The 20,613-nt window shown below is 49.8% G+C and overlaps 1 protein-coding gene across 1 annotated transcript in view; it reads right to left on the bottom strand.

The window, feature by feature from the left end:
• PAG1 (phosphoprotein membrane anchor with glycosphingolipid microdomains 1) overlaps nt 1–20,613 on the bottom strand; it is a 104,236-nt gene that overhangs the window by 16,320 nt on the left and 67,303 nt on the right. The window contains exon 3 of the mRNA XM_056111509.1: nt 2,111–2,282. Coding sequence (XP_055967484.1) covers nt 2,111–2,235 — 125 coding nt within the window. The 5' untranslated portion in view covers nt 2,236–2,282. The remainder of the gene's footprint in view (nt 1–2,110; nt 2,283–20,613) is intronic.

Genomic DNA, 20,613 nt, shown 5'->3' with positions numbered 1-20,613 from the left:
GCATGTATACATGTGTGTTGGGGGTGGGGCTCTCAGATTCTGCATCTTCTGCCAAGTCCAGGCTGACAGGTATGTGTATGTGTGTGTGCATGCGTGTGTGTGCACGTGTGATGTGTGTGTTGGGGGTGGGGCTCTCAGCTCCTGCATTTTCCTGCCAGGTATGGGGTGAGAGGCTCATAGGTGTGTGTGTGTGTGTGTGTGTGTGTGTGTGTGTGTTGAAGTTGGGGCTCAGCTCCTGCATCTTTCTGCAGTGTCGTAACCGGCCAGGGCTTGGCAGCCCGTGGAGTTGAGGGAAGCAGGCTCTATCCTCCAAATGAGGCAGGGCGGGAAGCCCATCCGTCCTTGGAAGAACAAGGTGCATTTCTTGAGTTTACTGCGAGGCTTGACCAAGGGTCGGTGGCTGAGCGGGAGACAGAGTACCGCAGAGGTAACAGACACTCGCCAGCGTCCCTGAGCACCGCAGAGGAAACAAACGGTCCTGCCTGGGACTTCACTTTCTTCGGTTTCTTCTCTTGGGGTGAGGGGAGGGGAGGGGAGAAGTGGAGCTCTACGCCAAGGAGTCAGGGGGCTGGAGAGACAGTTCCACGGGCAGGACCTCGCCTTGCGCTGGCTGGCCAGGGTTCAGCAGGTTCAGCCCTGACACCCTAGACTGTCCCCCAAGCCCCAGCAGGGCCCCTGAGCAGGGCCAGGAGTAAGCCCGGGGCTCTGAGTGTGACCCCCAACGAAAACACAACAAACCACCACACCTAAAGGATTCCTGCACACGCGGCATCTCCTTCTCTAGGAAAACGAATCTAGTTAAGAAACTCAGCGCTAGAGGAAAAGTCCTTAGCGGAACGACTCCGCCAAACCACCATGGCAAAAGCTCTCCGGGACTCGATGTTGGCATGGGCTGAGCCTCAGAGACCCGGGACTCCCAAGGCTGCCAACGGAGGGGACGGAAAGGGCGGCCGACGGGGTCAAGCCGGGAGCAAAGAGGCAAAAATGACCCGTGGGAAGGTTCACCACCCAGGGCGCTCCCAGCTGCAGGCCAGAATCCCAGACGGGCGGTTCCTCCCCCCACCCTACTCCTCCCTCCACCTCTCCATCCCTCCATCCCTCCCTTTGCGGGCTCAGGGCTCTGGGGCTCCACCGTGACTCTCTGCAGGCAGGTGGTGCTGGGGCCCGCGGGGGCCCAGGGACACTGCGGGCTGGGGGACACGTGGTGCTGGGCTGGACCATCTTCAGGGGAGCTTTAGGGAAAACCATACAGAGGGATTCTGTCTGTCTGTCTGTCTGTTTGATCTTCCTCCCTCCCTCCCTCCCTCCCTCCACCCTCCCTCCCTCCTTCCACCCTCCTTCCCTCACTTACTTCCTCCCTGTCTCCTTCCTTCCTTCCTTCCTTCCTTCCTTCCTTCCTTCCTTCCTTCCTTCCTTCCTCCCTCCCTTCCTCCTTCCCTCCCTTACTTCCTCCTTCCTTCCTCCCTTCTACCCTACCTTCCTTCCTCCCTCCCTCCCTCCCTCCCTCCCTCCCTCCCTTCCTTTCTTCCTTCCTTCCTTCCACCCTCCCTTCCTCCTTCCCTCCCTTACTTCCTCCTTCCTTCCTCCCTTCTACCCTTCCTTCCTTCCTCCTTCCCTCCCTCCCTCCCTCCCTCCCTCCCTCCCTCCCTCCCTCCCTCCCTCCCTTCCTTCCTCCCTCCCTCCCTCCCTCCCTCACTCCCTCCTTCCCTTCCTCCCACTCCAGCATGCCAGGGCTCAGTCCTGCTGTGTTCTCAGGGGGTTGCCTGTGGCAGTGCTTTGGGGCACCACATGCAGTGCCTTTGGGGCACCACATGCAGTGCCGGAGATGGAGCCGGGGTCAGTCCTCTGCCTTCACCCAGTGCCGTTTGCCCCCAATATTCTCTCTCCCACTTCCCTCTCCCTCCCCTTCTCCTGTTTTTGGACCACACCCAACAGTGCTCAGGGCTTACTCCTGGGTCTGTGCTCAGAGATTGCTCCTGTGGGGCCTGGTGGGGGGGGCATGCCCGGGTTGACCCTGCGTGTGCCCTGACCGTGTCCCACCCTTTCTGCCGGGTTCCCGTCTGTGGGGCCAGGACGCCCGTGCTGTGGGGTGGGGACGCCCGGCTCTTACCTGTCACAGCCGGAGCACAGGAGGATGAGGAAGGTGACGAGGAGGAAGGTGGCGACAGCCGCCAGGCTGCCCCACAGGGCCAGGGGCCCCTGCCCCGCGCCCAGCAGGCCCCCGGGCGGCCCCATGGCACGGGTTCAGTCCCTCAGGGCGGGCGGCATGGGCTGAGCGACTCCTGCGGGGCGAAGGGAAAGACAAACGCTCATGAGAGGGACAGGATGGGACCTGCCCTCGCTGGGCTCACAGGACCCACCCTTCCTTCCTTCCTTCCTTCCTTCCTTCCTTCCTTCCTTCCTTCCTTCCTTCCCTCCCCTCCCTCTCCCTTCTTCCCCTCTCCCTCCCTCCTTCCCTCCCCTCCCTCCCTCTCCCTCCCTCATTCTCTCCCTTCCTTCCTTCCTTCCTTCCTTCCTTCCTTCCTTCCTTCCTTCCTTCCTTCCCTCCCCTCCCTCTCCCTTCCTCCCCTCTCCTTCCCTCCTTCCCTCCCCTCCCTCCCTCTCCCTCCCTCATTCTCTCCCTTCCTTCCTTCCTTCCTTCCTTCCTTCCTTCCTTCCTTCCTTCCTTCCTTCCTTCCCTCCCCTCCCTCTCCCTTCCTCCCCTCTCCTTCCCTCCTTCCCTCCCCTCCCTCCCTCTCCCTCCCTCATTCTCTCCCTTCCTTCCTTCCTTCCTTCCTTCCTTCCTTCCTTCCTTCCTTCCTTCCTTCTCTCCTTCCTTCCTTCCTTCCTTCCTTCCTTCCTTCCTTCCTCCCTCCCTCCCTCCCTCCCTCCCACATTCAGGAGTTCTCACAGCTTACCTACTATTTCGGTTAGTGTGGAGGATGAATTATTATTATCATTTTGAATTTTTGGAAAAATCTAGTATTGCTCAGGAGTGACCGCTACTGGTACCCAGTTCCAAGAGTAAACCCTGAGCACTGCTGCATATTTCAGAGGAGTAACTCGAGGCACTTTCTTTATGAATGTACTTGGCCCCCAAACAAAAATAGTTTTTCCTGTGAATAATATTTATAACTTGGATGAGTTATGATATTTTTGGTCACTGTAATAATGGCTATGAGGTATAGGTTTAATTTGAAAATTATATGAAGACTAAGTAATAAAACTCACTGATACAGATAGATTTTTTCCCTGAGGATATTTTGTATTAATATTTAATATTAATATTTAACTGACATAAATGTTTGTAGATTTTTCAAAATATGTATAATATCTCTGCTATATTTCCATAGGCTGAAGAACTTATTTATAAAATGCAACACTAAGGGACTTATAACCAGTATTACTCAAATTTAGTAGCAATTTAGTTTCCTGTCTTTTGACTTCTGGTTGTATTTTATTAGAGAGATTAACAAATATCTATATGGTTTCTCTTAAAAGTTCTTAAATGCCTGTATACTTTTTATGTATATCATTAAAAACATAGGCAAATTCTTAGCAGTAATTTATAGGTCATACAAGGTCATGATAGCCCTGCACTGTAGCGCTGTCCTCCCACTGTTCATCGATTTGCTCAAGTGGGCACCAGTGATGTCTCCATCGTGAGACTTGTTGTTACTGTGTTTGGCATATCGAATGCGTCACGTGTAGCTAGCCAGGCTCTGCCGTGCGGGCGAGATACTCTCGGTAGCTTGCCGGGCTCCCCAAGAGGGACGGAGGAATCAAACCTGGGTTGGTCGTGTGCAAGGCAAATGCCCTAACCTCTGTGCTATCTATCACTCCAGCCCCAGGTCATGATAAATTTATTTAATTTATTCAAATTTATTTAGTCTTAATTTTAAGAATTTGTGTAAAATCAATACCCCACAGATAAATCACCCTGAGCCCAAGTGGAAATCCTAGGCCCTTCCTGTGCTGTAACACTACTAAGGCCAATCAGATTGGCACCTTCGACCTCCGTCCAGCAAGGGCTGGTGGCAGAGAAGGAGACAAACAGCACAGGCTGACTGTCCATTGGTGAGCCGTTGGTCACTCGTGTGACCAAAGAGAGCACGCGGGCCGGCCAGTTATTCAGCGCAATATCATTCTCACCCCAACTCCAAACGCGCGAGCTAGTGTTCAAGCTGACAAATATTAAGGACATCAAAACCCAGTGGGCCAGTCCGCCCCCCAGCGCCATCTTTACAGCATACAGCTGAAGAGAAGGGCCACATGGAGGGCAGGATCCACAGCTCCCGGAAGAAAAAAAAAAAAACAGGTTCCAAAAAGAGTCGAGATCATCGGGAAGTCCCAGATGGGGTAGGTACCGCATCCCGCCTCACCCAGATGGAACCCCGGTGACCAGAAGCCTCTACAAGCACAGTTCGAGTATGCGGGAACTAGGACTTTTCCTTAAAAACGCGTGGCCGCATAAGCGTTCTCTCTATATGCTATCAAACCTCTCTCTATATACAAAGTGATCAATGGGAAGTAAACCACCCAACGTTTCTCCCTGAAAATCAGAGTTAAGTTTGGAGCACGGCCACAGCCCTAGAAACACAAGGACTTAATGCAGAACCCAGCAGCTTGGAGCAGAAAAGTGAAAGGACTATGCGTTAATCCAGGCCATCATGTCAGTCCAGAGGGGAAAGGGTGTTGCCCCATTCGCCCTCTCCTCTCTGGAAAGAAGGATGGCGGCTGCATGGGAGCCTTGTGGACAGCAGGTATGAGCCGGGGGTGTGGGAGCGACTAAAACCTCATGGGAAGAGGGGCGTTCTGGTCCGTCCTTCACGCCCTACCGAGGCCACCAGTTGCCCCCCCCCCGCGAGCGGCTTTCCAGCACAGCCACGGCCCCAGAAGCACAAGGACTTAATGCAGAACCCGGCAGCTTGGAGCAGAAAAGTGAACGGACTATGTGTTAATCCAGGCCATCAAGTCTGCCGGAGGGGAAAGGGTGTTGCCCCATTCGCCCTCTCCTCTCTGGAAAGAAAGATGGCGGCCACATGGGAGCCTTGTGGACAGCAGGTATGAGCCGGGAGTGTGGGGGCGACTAAAACCTCATGGGAAGGGGGGCGTTTCGCTCCGCCCTTCACGCCCTACCGAGGCTACCAGTTGCCCCCCACTAGCGGCTCTCCAGCACGGCCACGACTCCAGAACACAGAAACCAATTTCTTAACTATCTGACTTTCAGTAGAAATACTTCCAGGGTCAATGAGTAAAATAGCAGAAATCCAAAGCCAACATTTAATTTTTGAACCCAGCTGTAGAAAGCAAATCACTTCACAATGCTTTTTCAGCATGTCTGATTTGGGGGGGGGGGGGTAAACTCTAAATAATAGTGGTGAATCTTTTATTGAAACAATGAATCAAATCAAAGCAGATAGAGTGTTAACTAGAATTCATCTGCCTCACAGGGACTGGGAGGGGTGGGGGTGGGGTTTTATTGGGGTTCTTCATGGTAAAAAATAAGTATTGGTAAAGGGAAATGTGTTTGATATTTGCATGACTGAGACCTAAACCTGAAAGCTTTGTAACCTTTCCCACAGTGATTCAATAAATTAAAAAAAAAAACCCAGTGGGCACCAGAGGGCAGAGGTTGGGCCAGCCCAGGTGTGACAGTTTCTCATTCTAACTTTGCCCATGCAGCCTACGACATCTAGAAGACCCTCAATCGCTTTATTCAAGTCCTTCCTGGGTGCATTTTTGCCTCTCATTTAGATTCTGAGAACAACGTTGTTTCGCTTTGTTCAGCTAGGTTCCACCATCCCGACCTTGGGCTGGGTTTTTGTTGGGGGAACGATCTCCCACCTTATAACGGGATGCGGCACTTTATCTTGGGTGAACGTATTGGGGAAAAAAAAATCACAATTATTTTGCACAAAATAGAAAATGAAATGAAATCTATCCCAGGGGCCCGAAGAGAGCTCGAAGGGTATGTGTGTGTGTGTGTGCGTGGGCCTCTGTTGTATAGGCTGCCACCTCAGGGGTCCTAGCATGCTGCTGGGGGCCACTCCCGCTTCCACAAACCAACTCAGCCCACTGCGACAGACTGTGCACGCTCGAGATATATTTATACACAGCTCCAAAGCATAATCCATTGGAGGCAACATCAACCGCAGTGGGTATTGTATTCACTGTGTCTCCTTTTCTTCCCCTACAATAGATTCCACCATCCAATTATGCAGTGACAAGTTCTTAGAAAACAGGGGGCTGAGAGAATTTTTCAAGAGTCAACTATCACCCAAAAAGCCAGAAGGGCTCCGTAGCACACCTCTCTCCATTTCTGCTCCCTTTCTGTCTCTGTCTCTGTCTCTCTCTCTCCCCCCAGGCGGAGAGGCTGATAGAATATAATGAAATACGTGGGGTGCCCAGACAACAGAGCAGGGAGGAAGAAGATCAAAGCGAATTATGAGTCACTGAACAGAGGAGGTAGCCCAGAGAAAGTGTGTCAAACTCCCCTTCCACTAGAATTATCTGAAAAGTGACCGAAAGAGAAACTTTTCAAAAAAAAAAAAATTCTCACTGTGGATGAAAATTGCACAATGAAAAGAATCACCACGGCGGCTGGAGCAATAGCACAGTGGGTAGGGTGTTTGTCTTGCACTCGGCCCTGCTGGGTTCGATTCCCAGCATCCCAGATGGTCCCCCGAGCACCTCCAGGAGTAATTCCTGAGTGTATGAGCCAGGAGTGACCCCTGAGCATCGGTGGGTGTGACCCAAAAAGAAAAAACAAAAAATAAAGAATCGTCACATTGACTGAGACGCAGCCAGACCTGGAGTCGGGGGTTCCCAGCCCTCCTGGGCACCCTGGGTGACCAGCCCACGGGCTGTACCTCACAGCCACATAAGAGCCACACCCGTGCTTCCAGCATGATGTTCAAGAAGCTTCCTGTCAGGATCGCACCCACTTTGGGGCCCCCAACATCTGGCATCAGACCTGCTAGGATTATGCGGTGAAATCCGGCAAAGCCAATCTGCACAGGAGACCCTGCTCCGGACAGGCAGCGGTCACATGGTCACCGCAGGTGGCAGACAGGGCCAGGACTGGTCACTCTCCCGATGCTCTGAGCAGGTCCTGGATGCTCACAGCGGGACCCCTGGGTGCAACCCGCACCACTTTCCCTGAGCTCAGGGACTTCGCTTATTCTGTTTCTTTCCCTTCACCGGGGCCCTGAGCCTAGGGTAAGGGGGGCTGTCGGGCTCTCCTGGGAAAGAGAACACAGCAGGGTCTACACTCGCTTCCCACTGGCTGAGAAAACGCTTCCAAGCATGCCTGGGCCCCTCAGTTGCTCTGAGTAGCGGGTGTCGGGGGCAGAGTCCTGCCAAGAGCCTTTTCTGCATCAATGGCACAGAGGGGATTCCAGGGGATGAGGGCCCAGGCCTGGGAAGTAACGCTTGCCAGAGACAGAGTGTTGGGCCACAGGTTGGCGTTTCCCAGACTAAACACAGGCGGGGGAAGGTGATGCTGGGGTGCTGAGAAACACCTCGGGTCTGCTTGTGTCCTTAGCAGGTAAGATGCCTTCTAAGCATCCAGAATTGACATCGGCAGAAATGAAGGGTTTGTAATCCACGGGTGCGAATATTCCTGGAGCTACTCAATGCTGGGCAGGGCAGGACCGTTCACTGTACCTCAACTGACATCATCTAAGGTGCCGAAGTCCCCCCCGCTGAGGTGAGTGGCAGGAGACAGTCACAGTGATGAAATTGCAGATGTGGTTTCATAGTTGGGCATTAGCTCTTGGGGGGGTTAAAATTACACACACACACACATGCACGCTCACACACACTCACTCATACCCAGAGACTAGAATCTAGTACAAACGCATGATATTTCTGTAAGGGCGTCCCATCTCTACCCCCTATAAAATTTCAAACTCCTGTGGTAACTTCTTATTCGCCCTGAGAATAGTGTTTATCGTTACAGGACTTATGATCATAATAACTTTATGAAGTTATTATGAATAATTGTTCTAATTAAACGTTTAAGACGCTTTTATCTTTTTTTTTTTAATCATTTATTTCACATTGTAACCAGCGACTCATGGGAAAAACCCAAAGTAGATCGGTTTTAATTCAAACCCGGCTACTTTGCATTTTAAAGTAAATGCCCTTTTTATCCACTAGATGGCAGTATAACCCTAGTTTCCGGTCCAATCAGCCCGGTTCCCCCACTTCCACTAACTGGGGGACTAGGTTACCCCCCCTGTTGCTGCTTTGTGCTTGGCATTTTAATTGTCGTCATTAGCCTAGACTATCAGCCTCCAAAATCAATTCCAGCAGGATAGAAAACAAAAACTGGAGGAAACCAACAAGTCCCCGCCCACGCTGACAGCTATTTCTTTCAGGAGCCAAGCCCCTTAATAGGTAGGTGCTCTGATCAGAGCCAATTGTGTAAATAATAATTTGGTCATTTGGGACCGGTCAGTGAGAAGCAGACACTTGCGTTTCTTTGAAGCAGGTCTGGGTCAGTAATGACAGTCATTACCATTTTACAACAGCCCCGGCTGACTCATAATTAACATGCCAGAAAGCACCTTTACCCATGACCCCCTCAGTGATGGACAAAATAAAGAGGTCAAGCGCCCAGCCCCATGGGAATCCCACTTTCTGGTCATTACCAGGTGTGGGAATCATGTGGTAAGACGCTGTTATGGGCGCTGTGGATAAATAAACATATTTAACGATGTTTGAGAGGCCACCTTCTTCCTTGGGTTCCTGTCTGTCGGGTACAGGGCCCAGGAATAGGCCAAAGCTAAATCAACTGGGGCTGGAGCAATAGCACAGCGGGTAGGGCGTTTGCCTTGCATGCGGCCGACCCGGGTTCGATTCCCAGCATCCCATATGGTCCCCGGAGCACTGCCAGGAGTAATTCCTGAGTGCACGAGCCAGGAGTAAGCCCTGAGCATCGCTGGGTGTGACCCAAAAAGAAAAAAATAAATAAAAATAAAGCCAAATCAACTCCTCCCCAGAACTGCTGAGTCTATCGTACTTAACGTTAAAGGATAGTCCGTGTCGCAGTGCTGGCGTGGGCCACTGGTTCATTAAACTATGGTTTAATGAACACAAATGGCCACACTGGCAACCAGGCCGACTTCTCTTCAGCTCAGAGGGAGGCTAATCTAGGCCAGCCTGCCCCCGGGAAGTCTGCGTGAGCGAGAAAGCGTTCAACGGCCTCTGCTGCCAACACGGGTCCGCCTACGCCAATATTGACCCAACGTCCTGCTCAGGCACAAAGAGTCTCTGGCAAGAGAGTTACAGAGATCTTCCTACTTCTCCCCCACCTTTAACTGGGAGCAGGGAGAGGTGGGCGTAAGGGTTCCAGGTAAGATTTTCTTTTGTTGATAAACCCATGATAGAATGGTCTTGAATTCCTTTCTTTTTTTTCTTTTTCTTTTTTTTTTTTACTTTATTTTACTTTCATGGGCTGGAGCAATAGCACAGCAGGTAAGGCGCTTGCCTTGCATGCGGCTGACCTGGGTTTGATTCCTCCGCCCCTCTCGGAGAGCCTGGCAAGCTACCGAGAGTATCCCACCTGCATATCCCACCAGAGCCTCACAAGCCCCCCGTGACTTATTGGATATGCCAAAAACAGTAACAGCAAGTCTCAATGGAGACGTTACTGGTGCCCGCTCGAATAAATCGATGAACAACAGGAGGACAGTGATACTTCACTATGCTTTTTTTTTCTTTTTGCAGCAGTAGCTTATAGAAAGCATCGTGAGCAGAGAGCATGGGAGCAGGAGAAGCTTCTGTGACAGCCCATAATGGCTGCATCGCACAAGGACTGGAAGTTCCACCCAAGAGCGAGTCATAAATCCCCAAGGCTGCCTGTCACCAGAACCTGATTACTTGAAGCGCCCGCCCGCCCGTACCAAACCTATTGATCCATACAGGAAGTGGGAACACAGCCTGTTACTGGGGGTGGGGGTGAGGCAGGAGGGGGTTGGCTATCACTTGTCTTTGAAAATACACTAATTTAGCCTTCTGTCGAAGTTTTATGGCATAGAACCACCCTGCCACCATTTTGTCCTGTGCTTGAGAAAAGACAGAACTCAAGTACTGATGCATTAACAGTGGATCTGAAGTTTCCCCCTTCACGTTCTAACTTGGAAACGAATTCCCCAGGCTCGTTTTAAGAGAAAGCATTTGTGGGCAGGGGGGAGTTGGTCTCCGCTGGTGGTCCTCAGGGATCACTCTGAGCTCTGGGGTCACTCCTGGCCACAGGCGGCTGCTGGGAACAGAGCCGGGGTTAGCCACAGTCAAGGCGAATGTCTTACCTCTTGCCCTGGCCCCGTCATTAAACAACTTCCGGTAATTCATTTCATAAGGCAGGGGAGTTGGACAGAAAGAAATGGAATTAAAAGGGGAGAGAGGGGGAAAGGGAGAGGGTCTCAGAGACCAGGCAAGGGGCAAAGCTTGGGTTTAGGGTTTCTTGCTTCCTGGTGTGTGTGTGTGTGTATGCATACACATGCATCTGGTCTGGATTAAAAGCTCCTTAACACAAGACGTGTCTACTTCCTGATTCTCGCTTTATTCTCGGTTTCCACGAGAGCAGAAAAATAGGGCCCTGGTGAGCTCTTAGTGTGGGATACTGTCTCTGAGGAAGAGCGACACGCAATTCCTGAGGCGACTTGCAGAACACAAGTCCCATCACTCAGCAGGACGGGAAGGAGAAGAGGAGAAAGGAGAGTTCATGAGCAGTGCAAAGCCAGACCACATATGTCTTAAGGCAGAGCCCGGTGGAGGAAGGAACCAGCCCACTGCCTGCCGGGGGTGTCTCAGGAGCACCGACCCTCTCCCGAAAAACAGTCTCCGGCCTGGAAACGCCAGTGGTGCCTCTCATAGCGCACCTTTGCACCGAGTCCCCCATCTTATCCAAGCACTTCCGGCTGGCTCCATCTCCTGGGGTCGGTGCTTCCTGCAGATCTCTAAGGAATGAGACGTATGGAGTATTCCCTGGCCTCCTTCCACACAGCTCACCCGACACCGACCTCAGGCTGGGCTCAGTTTAAGTGAAAGACTTCGTCACAGCCTTTCCAATGTCGTGCCTGGCCCAGTGTAGGTCCTTTCTTAAAAACTTCACCAATTTGGGTGGGAATCATGTTTGCTCTATAGTCTACTTTCAGCATGCTTCTCCCATCCTGGGAAGATCCTCCCAACACCCTTTATTTGGTGCTCCCTTCTCTATCTGAGCTCCCTTTCCCCCTAGCACGTGTGGCTGGCCTCTAAACCATGGAGCAAAATTCCTGTTACTAATCTCAGCCATTCTTGAGAGAGAGAACAAAAGGGAATGCCCTGCCACAGAGGCAGGGTGGGATGTAGGGGATGGGGGGTGGGAGGGATACTGGGATCCGTGGTGGTAGGAAATGGGCACTGGTGCAGGGAAGGGTATTTGATCATTGTCTAATTGAAACCCAAGCACAAAAATTTGTAAGTCTACAACTGTACCTGGGACCTAGAGAGGATCCAGCTAAGCCAATGAGTCAGAGAGGGACAGATGCAGAAGGACTCCACTGAGTTGTGAAGTAGAAAGTAACATTAATATTTGGTGTCCCCTTCTCTATCTGAGCTCCCTTTTCCCCTAGTATGTGTGGTTGGCCTCCAAGCCATGGAGTAAAATTCCTGGTACTAATCTCGGCCATTCTTGGGTGTTAGTCTCCTATTTTGTTACTTTATGTTCCCCAGATGAATGCAATCTTTCTATGTCTGTCCCTTTCTTTCTGAGTCATTTCGCTTAGCATGAAACTTTCCATGCAGTACCACTTGTATGTAAATATCATGATTTCGTCTTTTCTAACAGCTACATAGTACTCCATTGTGTAGATGTACTAAAGTTTCTTTAACCAGTCATCTGTTCTCGGGCACTCAGGTTTTAAAGGGTGTTGGGAGGATCCTCCCAGGATGGGAGAAGCGTGCTGAAAGTAGACTATAGACCAAACATGATTGTAATCATTGCCTCTTTTGCAAACCACAACACCCAATAAGAGAGAGAGAACAAAAGGGAATACCCTGCCACAGAGGCAGGGTGGGATGGGGGGGATGGAGGGTGGGAGGGATACTGGGATCCGTGGTGGTGGGAAATGGGCACTGGTGGAGGGATGGGTACTTGATCATTGTATAATTGAAACCCAAGCACAAAAATTTGTAAATCTACAACTGTACCTCATGATGTCTCACTAATAAAATTTTTTTAAAAAAGTAACATAATAGGAGAAGAACACCTAAGGATAGTGGAGATAAGGGCCAGGAGGATCTCTCCAGAGCCTGGAAGGCTTGGAAGGCGAAAAGGCAACTGGGATACGGAAGAGAACACTAAGGAAATGATGGTTGGAAGGCTTGCTCAGGATGGGAGATGTGTGCTGAAAATAGACTATGGACCAAACATGATGGTTGCTTAGCCATAATGCCCAAAAGGAGAGAGAGAGAGAGAGAGAGAGAGAGAGAGAGAGAGAGAGAGAGAGAGAGAGAGAATGTGTTTGCCAGAGAGGCAGGGGAGGAAGGGGTGGGGTGGTGGGAGGGATACTGGGAGCATTGGCGGTAAAGAATGGGCACTGGTGGAGGGATGGGAACTCCATCATTATATGAATGAAATGTAATCACGAAAGTTTGTAAGTCTATGACTGTATCTCACGGTGATTCATTAAAATAAAACAAGGGGGGGCAGATTCTGAACTATGCACTTCTAATGGGTCCCTGGGGAGGTTGTGGCCAGGGGCTGTCCTCAGAGGATCAGAACTAGCAGGGGCTGTCCTCAGAGGAACAGAACTAGCAGGGCTGTTCATCTTCCTGCCATACGGGTGGGTGGAAGGTCACTCACTCAGATCCCTGGTGGAGAGAGAAGTGCTTCTTTCTGCTTCTTAGGGATGTGTGAAAAGAAACCTGAGCTCCTGTGTCCTGGGGGGTCCCTGAAGCCCAGAGAGATATCCAAATATAAAGGGGCTCTTCACCAAATAAAGGGTGTTGGAAGGCTCCTCCCAGGAGGGGAGATGCATGTTGAAAGTAGACTATGGACCGAACATGATTGCCACTCAATGCCTCTTTTGCAGACCACAGCACCCAAAAGGAGAGAGAGAACAAAAGGGAATGTCCTGCCACAGAGGCAGGGTGGGATGGGGGGATGGGGGGTGGGAGGGATACTGGGACCCGTGGTGGTGGGAAATGGGCACTGGTGGAGGGATGGGTACTCGATCACTGTATAACTGAAACCCAAGTACAAAAATTTGTAAGTCTACAACTGTAACTCATGGTGTTTCACTAATAAAAATAAATTAAATAAAGGGGCTCTTGGCCAGCCTGGAGACTCAGGAAACGGCCACACAGAGTGGCCGAGGCAAATTCCTGATTCGTGAAGGCTGAGACTTGGGGCCACTGTGTTCTTCCCAGCTACGGTGCATTTCCATCTCTCCTCGGGAAAGATGAGGGCCCTCATGGGTCATGCCCAGCTCCACAACCTCGTTACTGCATAGAAGGACCTGCCATTTCTAACAATGAAACAGAAACTGAGGACCACAGGTGATGTAGGCAGGTAGACAGGGAAACCCCCCCCCCCCGCCCCCCAAGGCAATGGCAAAAGCCAACCTTGCAGAAAACAGGAAAACCTAGGAACTAAAAGGCCTGATGAGACCCTCACTTGGCACCAGCCACAGACCCAGACAAGCTCCTGCAGGAAAAAAGGGCCAGGAAAGGAATTTCAAAGAAGACCCTCACCACTCCCAAGCCCCCTGGCAAGTGGCTGTTTGGTCTTAGAAAATCCAGGTTTTCTGAGTCCCTGTGATGGCGATGGGCCCCATGGGTGACTTATATGAACTGGAAGTGAAGTGATGTCTTTAGCAACAGACTTTTACCCAGCTAGAAGCCCACGTGGGGGCAGGTTGGAGAAACCCTATAAAGGCCACCTTGAACAAAAGAAGTGCGCATAAGTGCTGCCCGAGCTGCTTGTGACCATGTGGCTGAACACATGTGGCGTCTGCATCTCCCCCCTTGAGATGTAGACTTTCATGCTTTCGTGTTGAATGCTGGGATGCACATAGAGGCTCTTTCTCCGCCCTTGGTGAAGCCCGCATTGTCTCTTGAGTGCATTACTCTTTCTGTCTCTGTCTCTCTCTCCCCCTCCACACCTTCAAAAACCTCCAAATAAAATCTATTTACTTCGCTGATTGTCTACTCCCGAAATTCCTTTCTGCAAGGTGAGACAAGAACCCAGTAACCCTGGGTCCCGGGTGGCAAAGGCGGATAGGGAGGAAGTGACCGTCTTTCTCCTCCCCACTTCACATAAGTCGCCCATGGGGCACACCGACATCACGGGGACCCAGAAAACCTGGATTCTGTGAGATCGAAGAGCCACTTGCCAGAGGAGGGTCTCAGTTACCGCCTGGGAAGTCAGATGAGGCCAGCGGTTCCACAGACGTCAGGCAGACACAGCGGGCAGCCCTCTCTGTCAGCAGTTATCCAAGCTGTCACCGCACAGCACCGGCAGGGGTAGGGTAGGAGGCACTCATTTATTTAAAAGTAAACGAGTATCGAGTTGGTACGTCACACACGTTCGATCCGTACCAGTGCCAGCCTTTCTGGAAAGTGCAGACACCAAACCCAGACGTGCAGAGGCCACCACGGGCATGGCTGCGAGCAGACCTGCTCTTCTGGGCTTCTGGGGCTTTCGAGAGTCACATTTTCACGCACAGGGAAGTGTCACGGAGACAAGCAGTCGGAAAGGATTCCAGTAAACCCTCTTGAGAAACCGAGGAGGTTCCAAATGAACACTCTGGAGGCTTTGTCTGTCTCTCCAGAGAGCAGGACGTGGGGTTTCCTGACACCCCTGATACTATTTTTTCCTCTCCTTGACATACAGGCACAAAGTATGTTTTCCTCTTTGACATTCTGTAAATCATTAAACAAATAATTGCCAAGTACTGACTACCAGCCAAGAGCTATTTCTTCTTCTCATCACTCCTTGGATACCAGATTACATGGCTCTTACTGCATATCAACTGCAATATTCAACGTGCAAGAGGTGAACACATTTAGAAGTTCTGAATACACAGATTAGTTTGATCGAAGAGGAAAAGCAACATACTGAAATCAGTAAAACAAGATCACATGTCCTTCTCTCCCGGAAGGGAGCATGACATGACACTCGCCATAGCCATGCTGCTGAACCCCGCACCAGGCTGTTTCACTCGGGGTGCCCCAGATGGGGGCAGGTGAGACCCCTCCCCACCCCAATGGACCCAGCCCCAGCAGCCAAAAGCCTCCAGAACCCAACCACCGCCATGCTCACAGCTGCTCTCCACATGCTCAAGCCAAGCCTCACCCATGAGCGAACCTTTTCCTGGACCTTGAGGCAGCTACACTTCATAGGACACACCCTACCCATACTCCAAGAGTCCTGCAGCAAACCTGATGGGATTCAAAGTAGGAGGCAATCAACCTTAGAGGGAAATACATTATTTCCGTTCAGCTTTGGGGCAGGGATTGGTTTTGGATGGAAACACTCGAAATATGGTGGTGGGAAGGTATAATGGGGGTGGGATTAGTGTTTAAACATTAAATGTAATCAAATATTGTGAACTATTTTATAAAATTAAAAAAAAGAAACCAGTAAAACAACAAGAACAGGGGCTGGAGAGATAATACAGCAGCTAGGGTGATTTCCTTGTACACTGCCAACCAGGGTTTGATCCCCAGCATCCCATATGGTCCCCAGAGCACCGGCAGGAGTGACTCCTGCATGCAGAGCCAGGAGGAACCCCTGAGCATCACCAGATGTGGCAAAAAAAAAAACAATAAAAAATATAAAAAACAACAACATAATCCTTAAAACCCCAAGGCTACAAGTCCTGCCACTATCACGATGACGCACACCAAAGGGCATTTATTCACAGGAGTTGTTCTGGAATTCCGTTCCGCCTCAGAGCAGCAGCCCCTGTGGTACTGGCGCCAGTGCAGTGGCCTTGGAAGGCTGCTGTTTCCAGCTGGGAACTGTCCTCAATGTGTCTGGTGGATTCCAAGGGCCAGTGCATGCTCGCGGGGCGGAAAGGACCACCTCCTGCGCACAGGCTGGCAGACTCTGGGAAGGGGGGCTGGGGTCCCAGGGCCAGGAGAGACGACCAGGACTGACCAGGACAGTGACAGCCCGGCCAAAGGGAGAAGTCTGCTTTCACTTTCTAATTAAAGCAAAGCTCAACGGAACAAACATTCAGTGGAGTGGCCTGTGCCCCTGAAATGCTTCTAAGGCATCCAGGACTAGAGCAGACCCAGCTCCCTGGTGAGAAAAGGCAGAGAAGGAGGAGGACGAAAGGACGCAGGCCAGAGCTTGCCAGACGGGACAATCTCGGTCCAGCAAGGCCCCAGGGACCTGCGGGACGTCACTGGCCAGTTTTTTTCTGCTTACCATCCTGTCGATCGAGGCCTTCATCTGTGAGTTCGGGAAGGGTCTGGGCCAGACAGACAGCACTCTGGGTAGGGTGCCTGTTCACATGCAGTCTACCCAGGCTCAATTCCAGACACTGCATATGGTCCCCAAGCCCTGCCAGTAGTGATCTCTAAAGGCAGGGCTCAGATCGGAGTGACCCCTGAGCACTGCCGGGTAAAGCCCCCAAACTAAAACAATAACAAAGATAAACAGAATGGTGTGTGTGTGTGTGTGTGTGTGTGTGGTGTGTGGTAAAGTCTCCATACTTTGGAACTGCCTTTGCTCAATGAGGAAAAAATAAACAACTATGTTGATGGAATTAGGGGGAAGGAATTCTCTGCGTCCCAAGAAGAGCAACACCCGTGAAGACCCCTCCCCCTCCTCACACGAAACCACGACTCCACATGGAATGCAATAATCAGGACCTGTCACATCTTTGGGGAAGTTCTATATTTATTCCAAGGTTATGAGCATTTTAGAAAGCCAGAAAGAGACCCATGGCAATATGGAGCAATCCATGGTCTCCAACAGAGAGAGATAGTATCAGCAGAAAGAGGTAGAATCTCCTTTCTGTGCAAGAAAATACCTTCTTGGCCTCAGTGATGCATCTTTTCACTGTGGTCCTATATATAATCAGACTCATTAATGTCCAAGTATGCGACCACCTGGGCCTCCAGCTATTGTTCTCAGCTGCTTATTTCTTTCTCTGCAGCCCATATGGTGCCATCAGTTCAAAGACGCTGAACGTCATCAGCATCTTTCTGTCCTGTATGACAATGCCTGAGAGCGTGTTCATCACTGGCACCCAGGCCTGACACCCAGAGATCCCTTGATATCAGAGTTTGGGTGGGAAATAAGAATCTGTATCATCAACCTGCATCCTACATGACTCTCACGTAGGTTGGTGGCTAGGTTCAGGCTCTGTTACGACCTTGGGGGGATCCAGTGACATGGAATTTACTCGTCGTCTCAAGGCTTCTCACTCAAAATGGACAGTCTGTGCTGGGGAAAACGCCCGTGGTAGGAATCAGGAATACAAGGGGAATCTATACCAGTAAACACGGCTTCTAGATGCTGTTTGTTTTCACTAGCTCACCTGCTGCGTGGAAAAACTGAATTTCATGTTGAATTTGCGTGGGGAAGGGGAATGAAACTGGAGAAACTCACAGGAGAGTTGTGCAGGGCGTCTGGCTCCTGACAACGGCGCATGGCTAATGTGATTCTAGGGCCTAATGAACCGAAACTAATAGAATTTTGAAAATCTTCATAGCTAATGAAAAGCACATATTCTCCCTCAAGATTCCCCATTTCTTTTTCCTCTTTGTGACTCACGAGCAAAATGGAAGGAATGGGTGACAGCTGTAAGCATGGCAAGTCCGAGTGTCATTTGTAGTTTGCGCTTCTGAAGGCCACAGTAACTTCCCTGAGGAAGGGTCTCCCTGGGAATTTATGTGCCGCAGTCTGGAACTTTTTTTGGAGAGATCGAGAACATGGAATCACAACACTGGTTTTTAAAGACCCCCACCCCTGCACCAGCCGAATGAAATCAAAGCAGTTGTACATCAGGCGATTTCACTCTGGTCCAATTTCCATTTGGGTTGGGAAACAGGGAGCAAGAACAAAATCTTCAGATTTTACAACAAGACCTAGTATCAGTATCAGGCTTCGACCCTCCACCCCCTGATTTTTATTTTTCTTCCACTTTTTTAGGCCCCGACTTTTCTTTTTATTTTCATTTTGTTATTTTTTTAAACAAATAGTTTATTTAGACAAGACACCTGACTTGAAGGGAAAACTATCTAGAATAAATCTCTCTCAGAGTAACATATCCCTATTTAAAGCCACATTGCCAGATATGTAACAGCTACGTACAAAAAAAGTTATAAACTTGTCTTTGGTTTTACAATGATAAATGGAAAATATTAAAATTCTCCAATTGAACAAGGTACGGCAAGATTTTCTTTTGTTATTATTGTTTTATTGATTGTTTTTTTATTAAACATTGAGAGCAAAATAACTTACTGGAATATAAAGATAAGAGCTGAGTGAACATAATGAAAAAGTAACACCCCCCGCACACACACACACACACACACACACACCTTTCTATGTTACATTTTCTGCACTTTTAGAGAAGAAAGGGGCGGGGGGCACACCAGGCTGTGCTCGGGGCTTACTCTTGGCCTGGGGTCTAGGAATCACTCTTGGTGGTACCTAGGATCTGGACATGGCACTGCAGATCGAATCCAGGTTGGCTACATGCAGGGTGAGTGCTGTATGCTGTCTGCCCTGTACTACTGCCTCTCTTGCCTGGGAATGAACGTTTTTATGGTTTAGTTAATATACTGAGTATAATTTTCACTCTGTTTTTTTTTTTTTAACTCTAGCAGTGCCAGGAATCAGACACGGGGCCTAGCACACGCAGGCACATGCGGGGGCCAGCACAGTGTGTAAGGGAAGAACACTAGACCCAACATCACACTCAGAGACCGGGGAATGGCCTGTATGAGGTGGAAAACTTTCAAGCCTCAGCATTTTTCTTTTATTTTTTTTCCCCCTTTCTTTTTGGGTCACACCCGGTGATGCTCAGGGATTACTCCTGGCTCTGCATTCAGGAGTTACTCCTGGCAGTGCTCGGGGGACCATATGGGATGCTGGGAATCGAACCTGGGTCAGCCGCGTGCAAGGCAAATGCCTTACCTGCTGTGCTATTGCTCCATCCCTGCAAGCCTCATCATTTGCCCCGTGCAAAGCTCAGGGCAAAGTGGCAGGTCCATCTTCCTGCATGTCCACAATACCAACATCTGAACGTTATTAATAAGAGGAACAAAGCTATGTATGGGGTATTAGTTTGTAAAACTGATATAATTTTAATGCAGATCTTGGAGACTCAGTGACATTGCAGGCGGTCTCAGGGATCTACGTGCCTGTTTCTCAACTCTGGGGGCTTTGCGCGGCCCTGGTGGTGCTGAGGGCAGAGTGGTGTCCCCTGGAGGTTCTGGGTATGTACTGCAGACCCCTGTCGCAGCAGAGGGATTATCACCGCACACACAGTCCGGAGAAGGCTATGGTTTAATTCATTATCACCAAAATGAAGAAAAGAGTATTCTTTCAAATACGAATAAGACTTGCTCATGAAAACCAAGACTGTCCCTGTGACCGGGAAAAGTTAATATCATAATTTATCACTGCAAGTCACCGACTTAAATCAGTAAGTAAAATGACATTATCGATTCTTCCAATAGAAGATTCTCTACGAATAAGAACAATTAAGAACTTTCTGGGGCGTTTGGGGGGTCAAACACGGTGGACTAACTAGCGCATCAGCTGCATGCAAGGCAAGTACCTACCCCACTCAAAAGCCCCCAGTACAATCAGCCCAGCCCTTAGGTTTTTAGAACTTCCCCAAGCATAACAGACATGCAAAAAAACACCTACTTCTTCACTGTGTAACATGATGAATTTTCATAAAGAAAATACAAGGATGGTCTCAGCATCTGTGCATTTATAAGACAACAATGAGATATCATCTTATACCACAGAGACTGGCACACATTCAAAAGAACAAGAGAAACAAGTGCTGGTGTGGATGTGGTATGAAATAGACTCTCATTCACTGTTGGTGGGAATGCTGAATGTTTTGGTCTTTTTGGAAAACAACATGGACATTCCTCAAAAAACTAGAAATTGAGCTCCCATTTGACACAGCAATACCACTTCTGGGAATAAACCCTGGGGGTCCAAAAACACACAGCAGAAATGTCATCTGAACTTCGATGGTCATTGCAGCACTATTCACAATACCCAGAATCTGGAAACAACCTGAGTGCTTGAGGACAGATGACTTGATAAAGAAACTATGGCACATTAACACAATGGAATATTATGCAGTTGTGAGGAAAAATGAAGTCATGAAATTTGCTTATAAATGGATGACATGCAGAGTATCATGTTGAGTGAAATAAGTCAGAAGGAGAGGAACAGGTATAGAATGACTGTATCCATTTGTGGGGATATTATATATATATGTATATGGAGAGAGAGAGAGAGAGAGAGAGAGAGAGAGAAGAAAGGAAAGTGTGTGCCATAGTGGGAGGCAGTGGGAATGGGTGGTAGGAGGGAAACTGGGATCACTGATGGTGGGAAGAGTACACAGGTGAAGGGATGGGTATTGGAACATTATA

The sequence above is a fragment of the Sorex fumeus genome, unplaced genomic scaffold, assembly GCF_029834395.1.
Source record: "Sorex fumeus unplaced genomic scaffold, SorFum_2.1 ptg000002l, whole genome shotgun sequence".
NCBI lineage: Eukaryota > Metazoa > Chordata > Mammalia > Eulipotyphla > Soricidae > Sorex > Sorex fumeus.
This window is presented reverse-complemented; position numbering and strand designations above follow the sequence as displayed.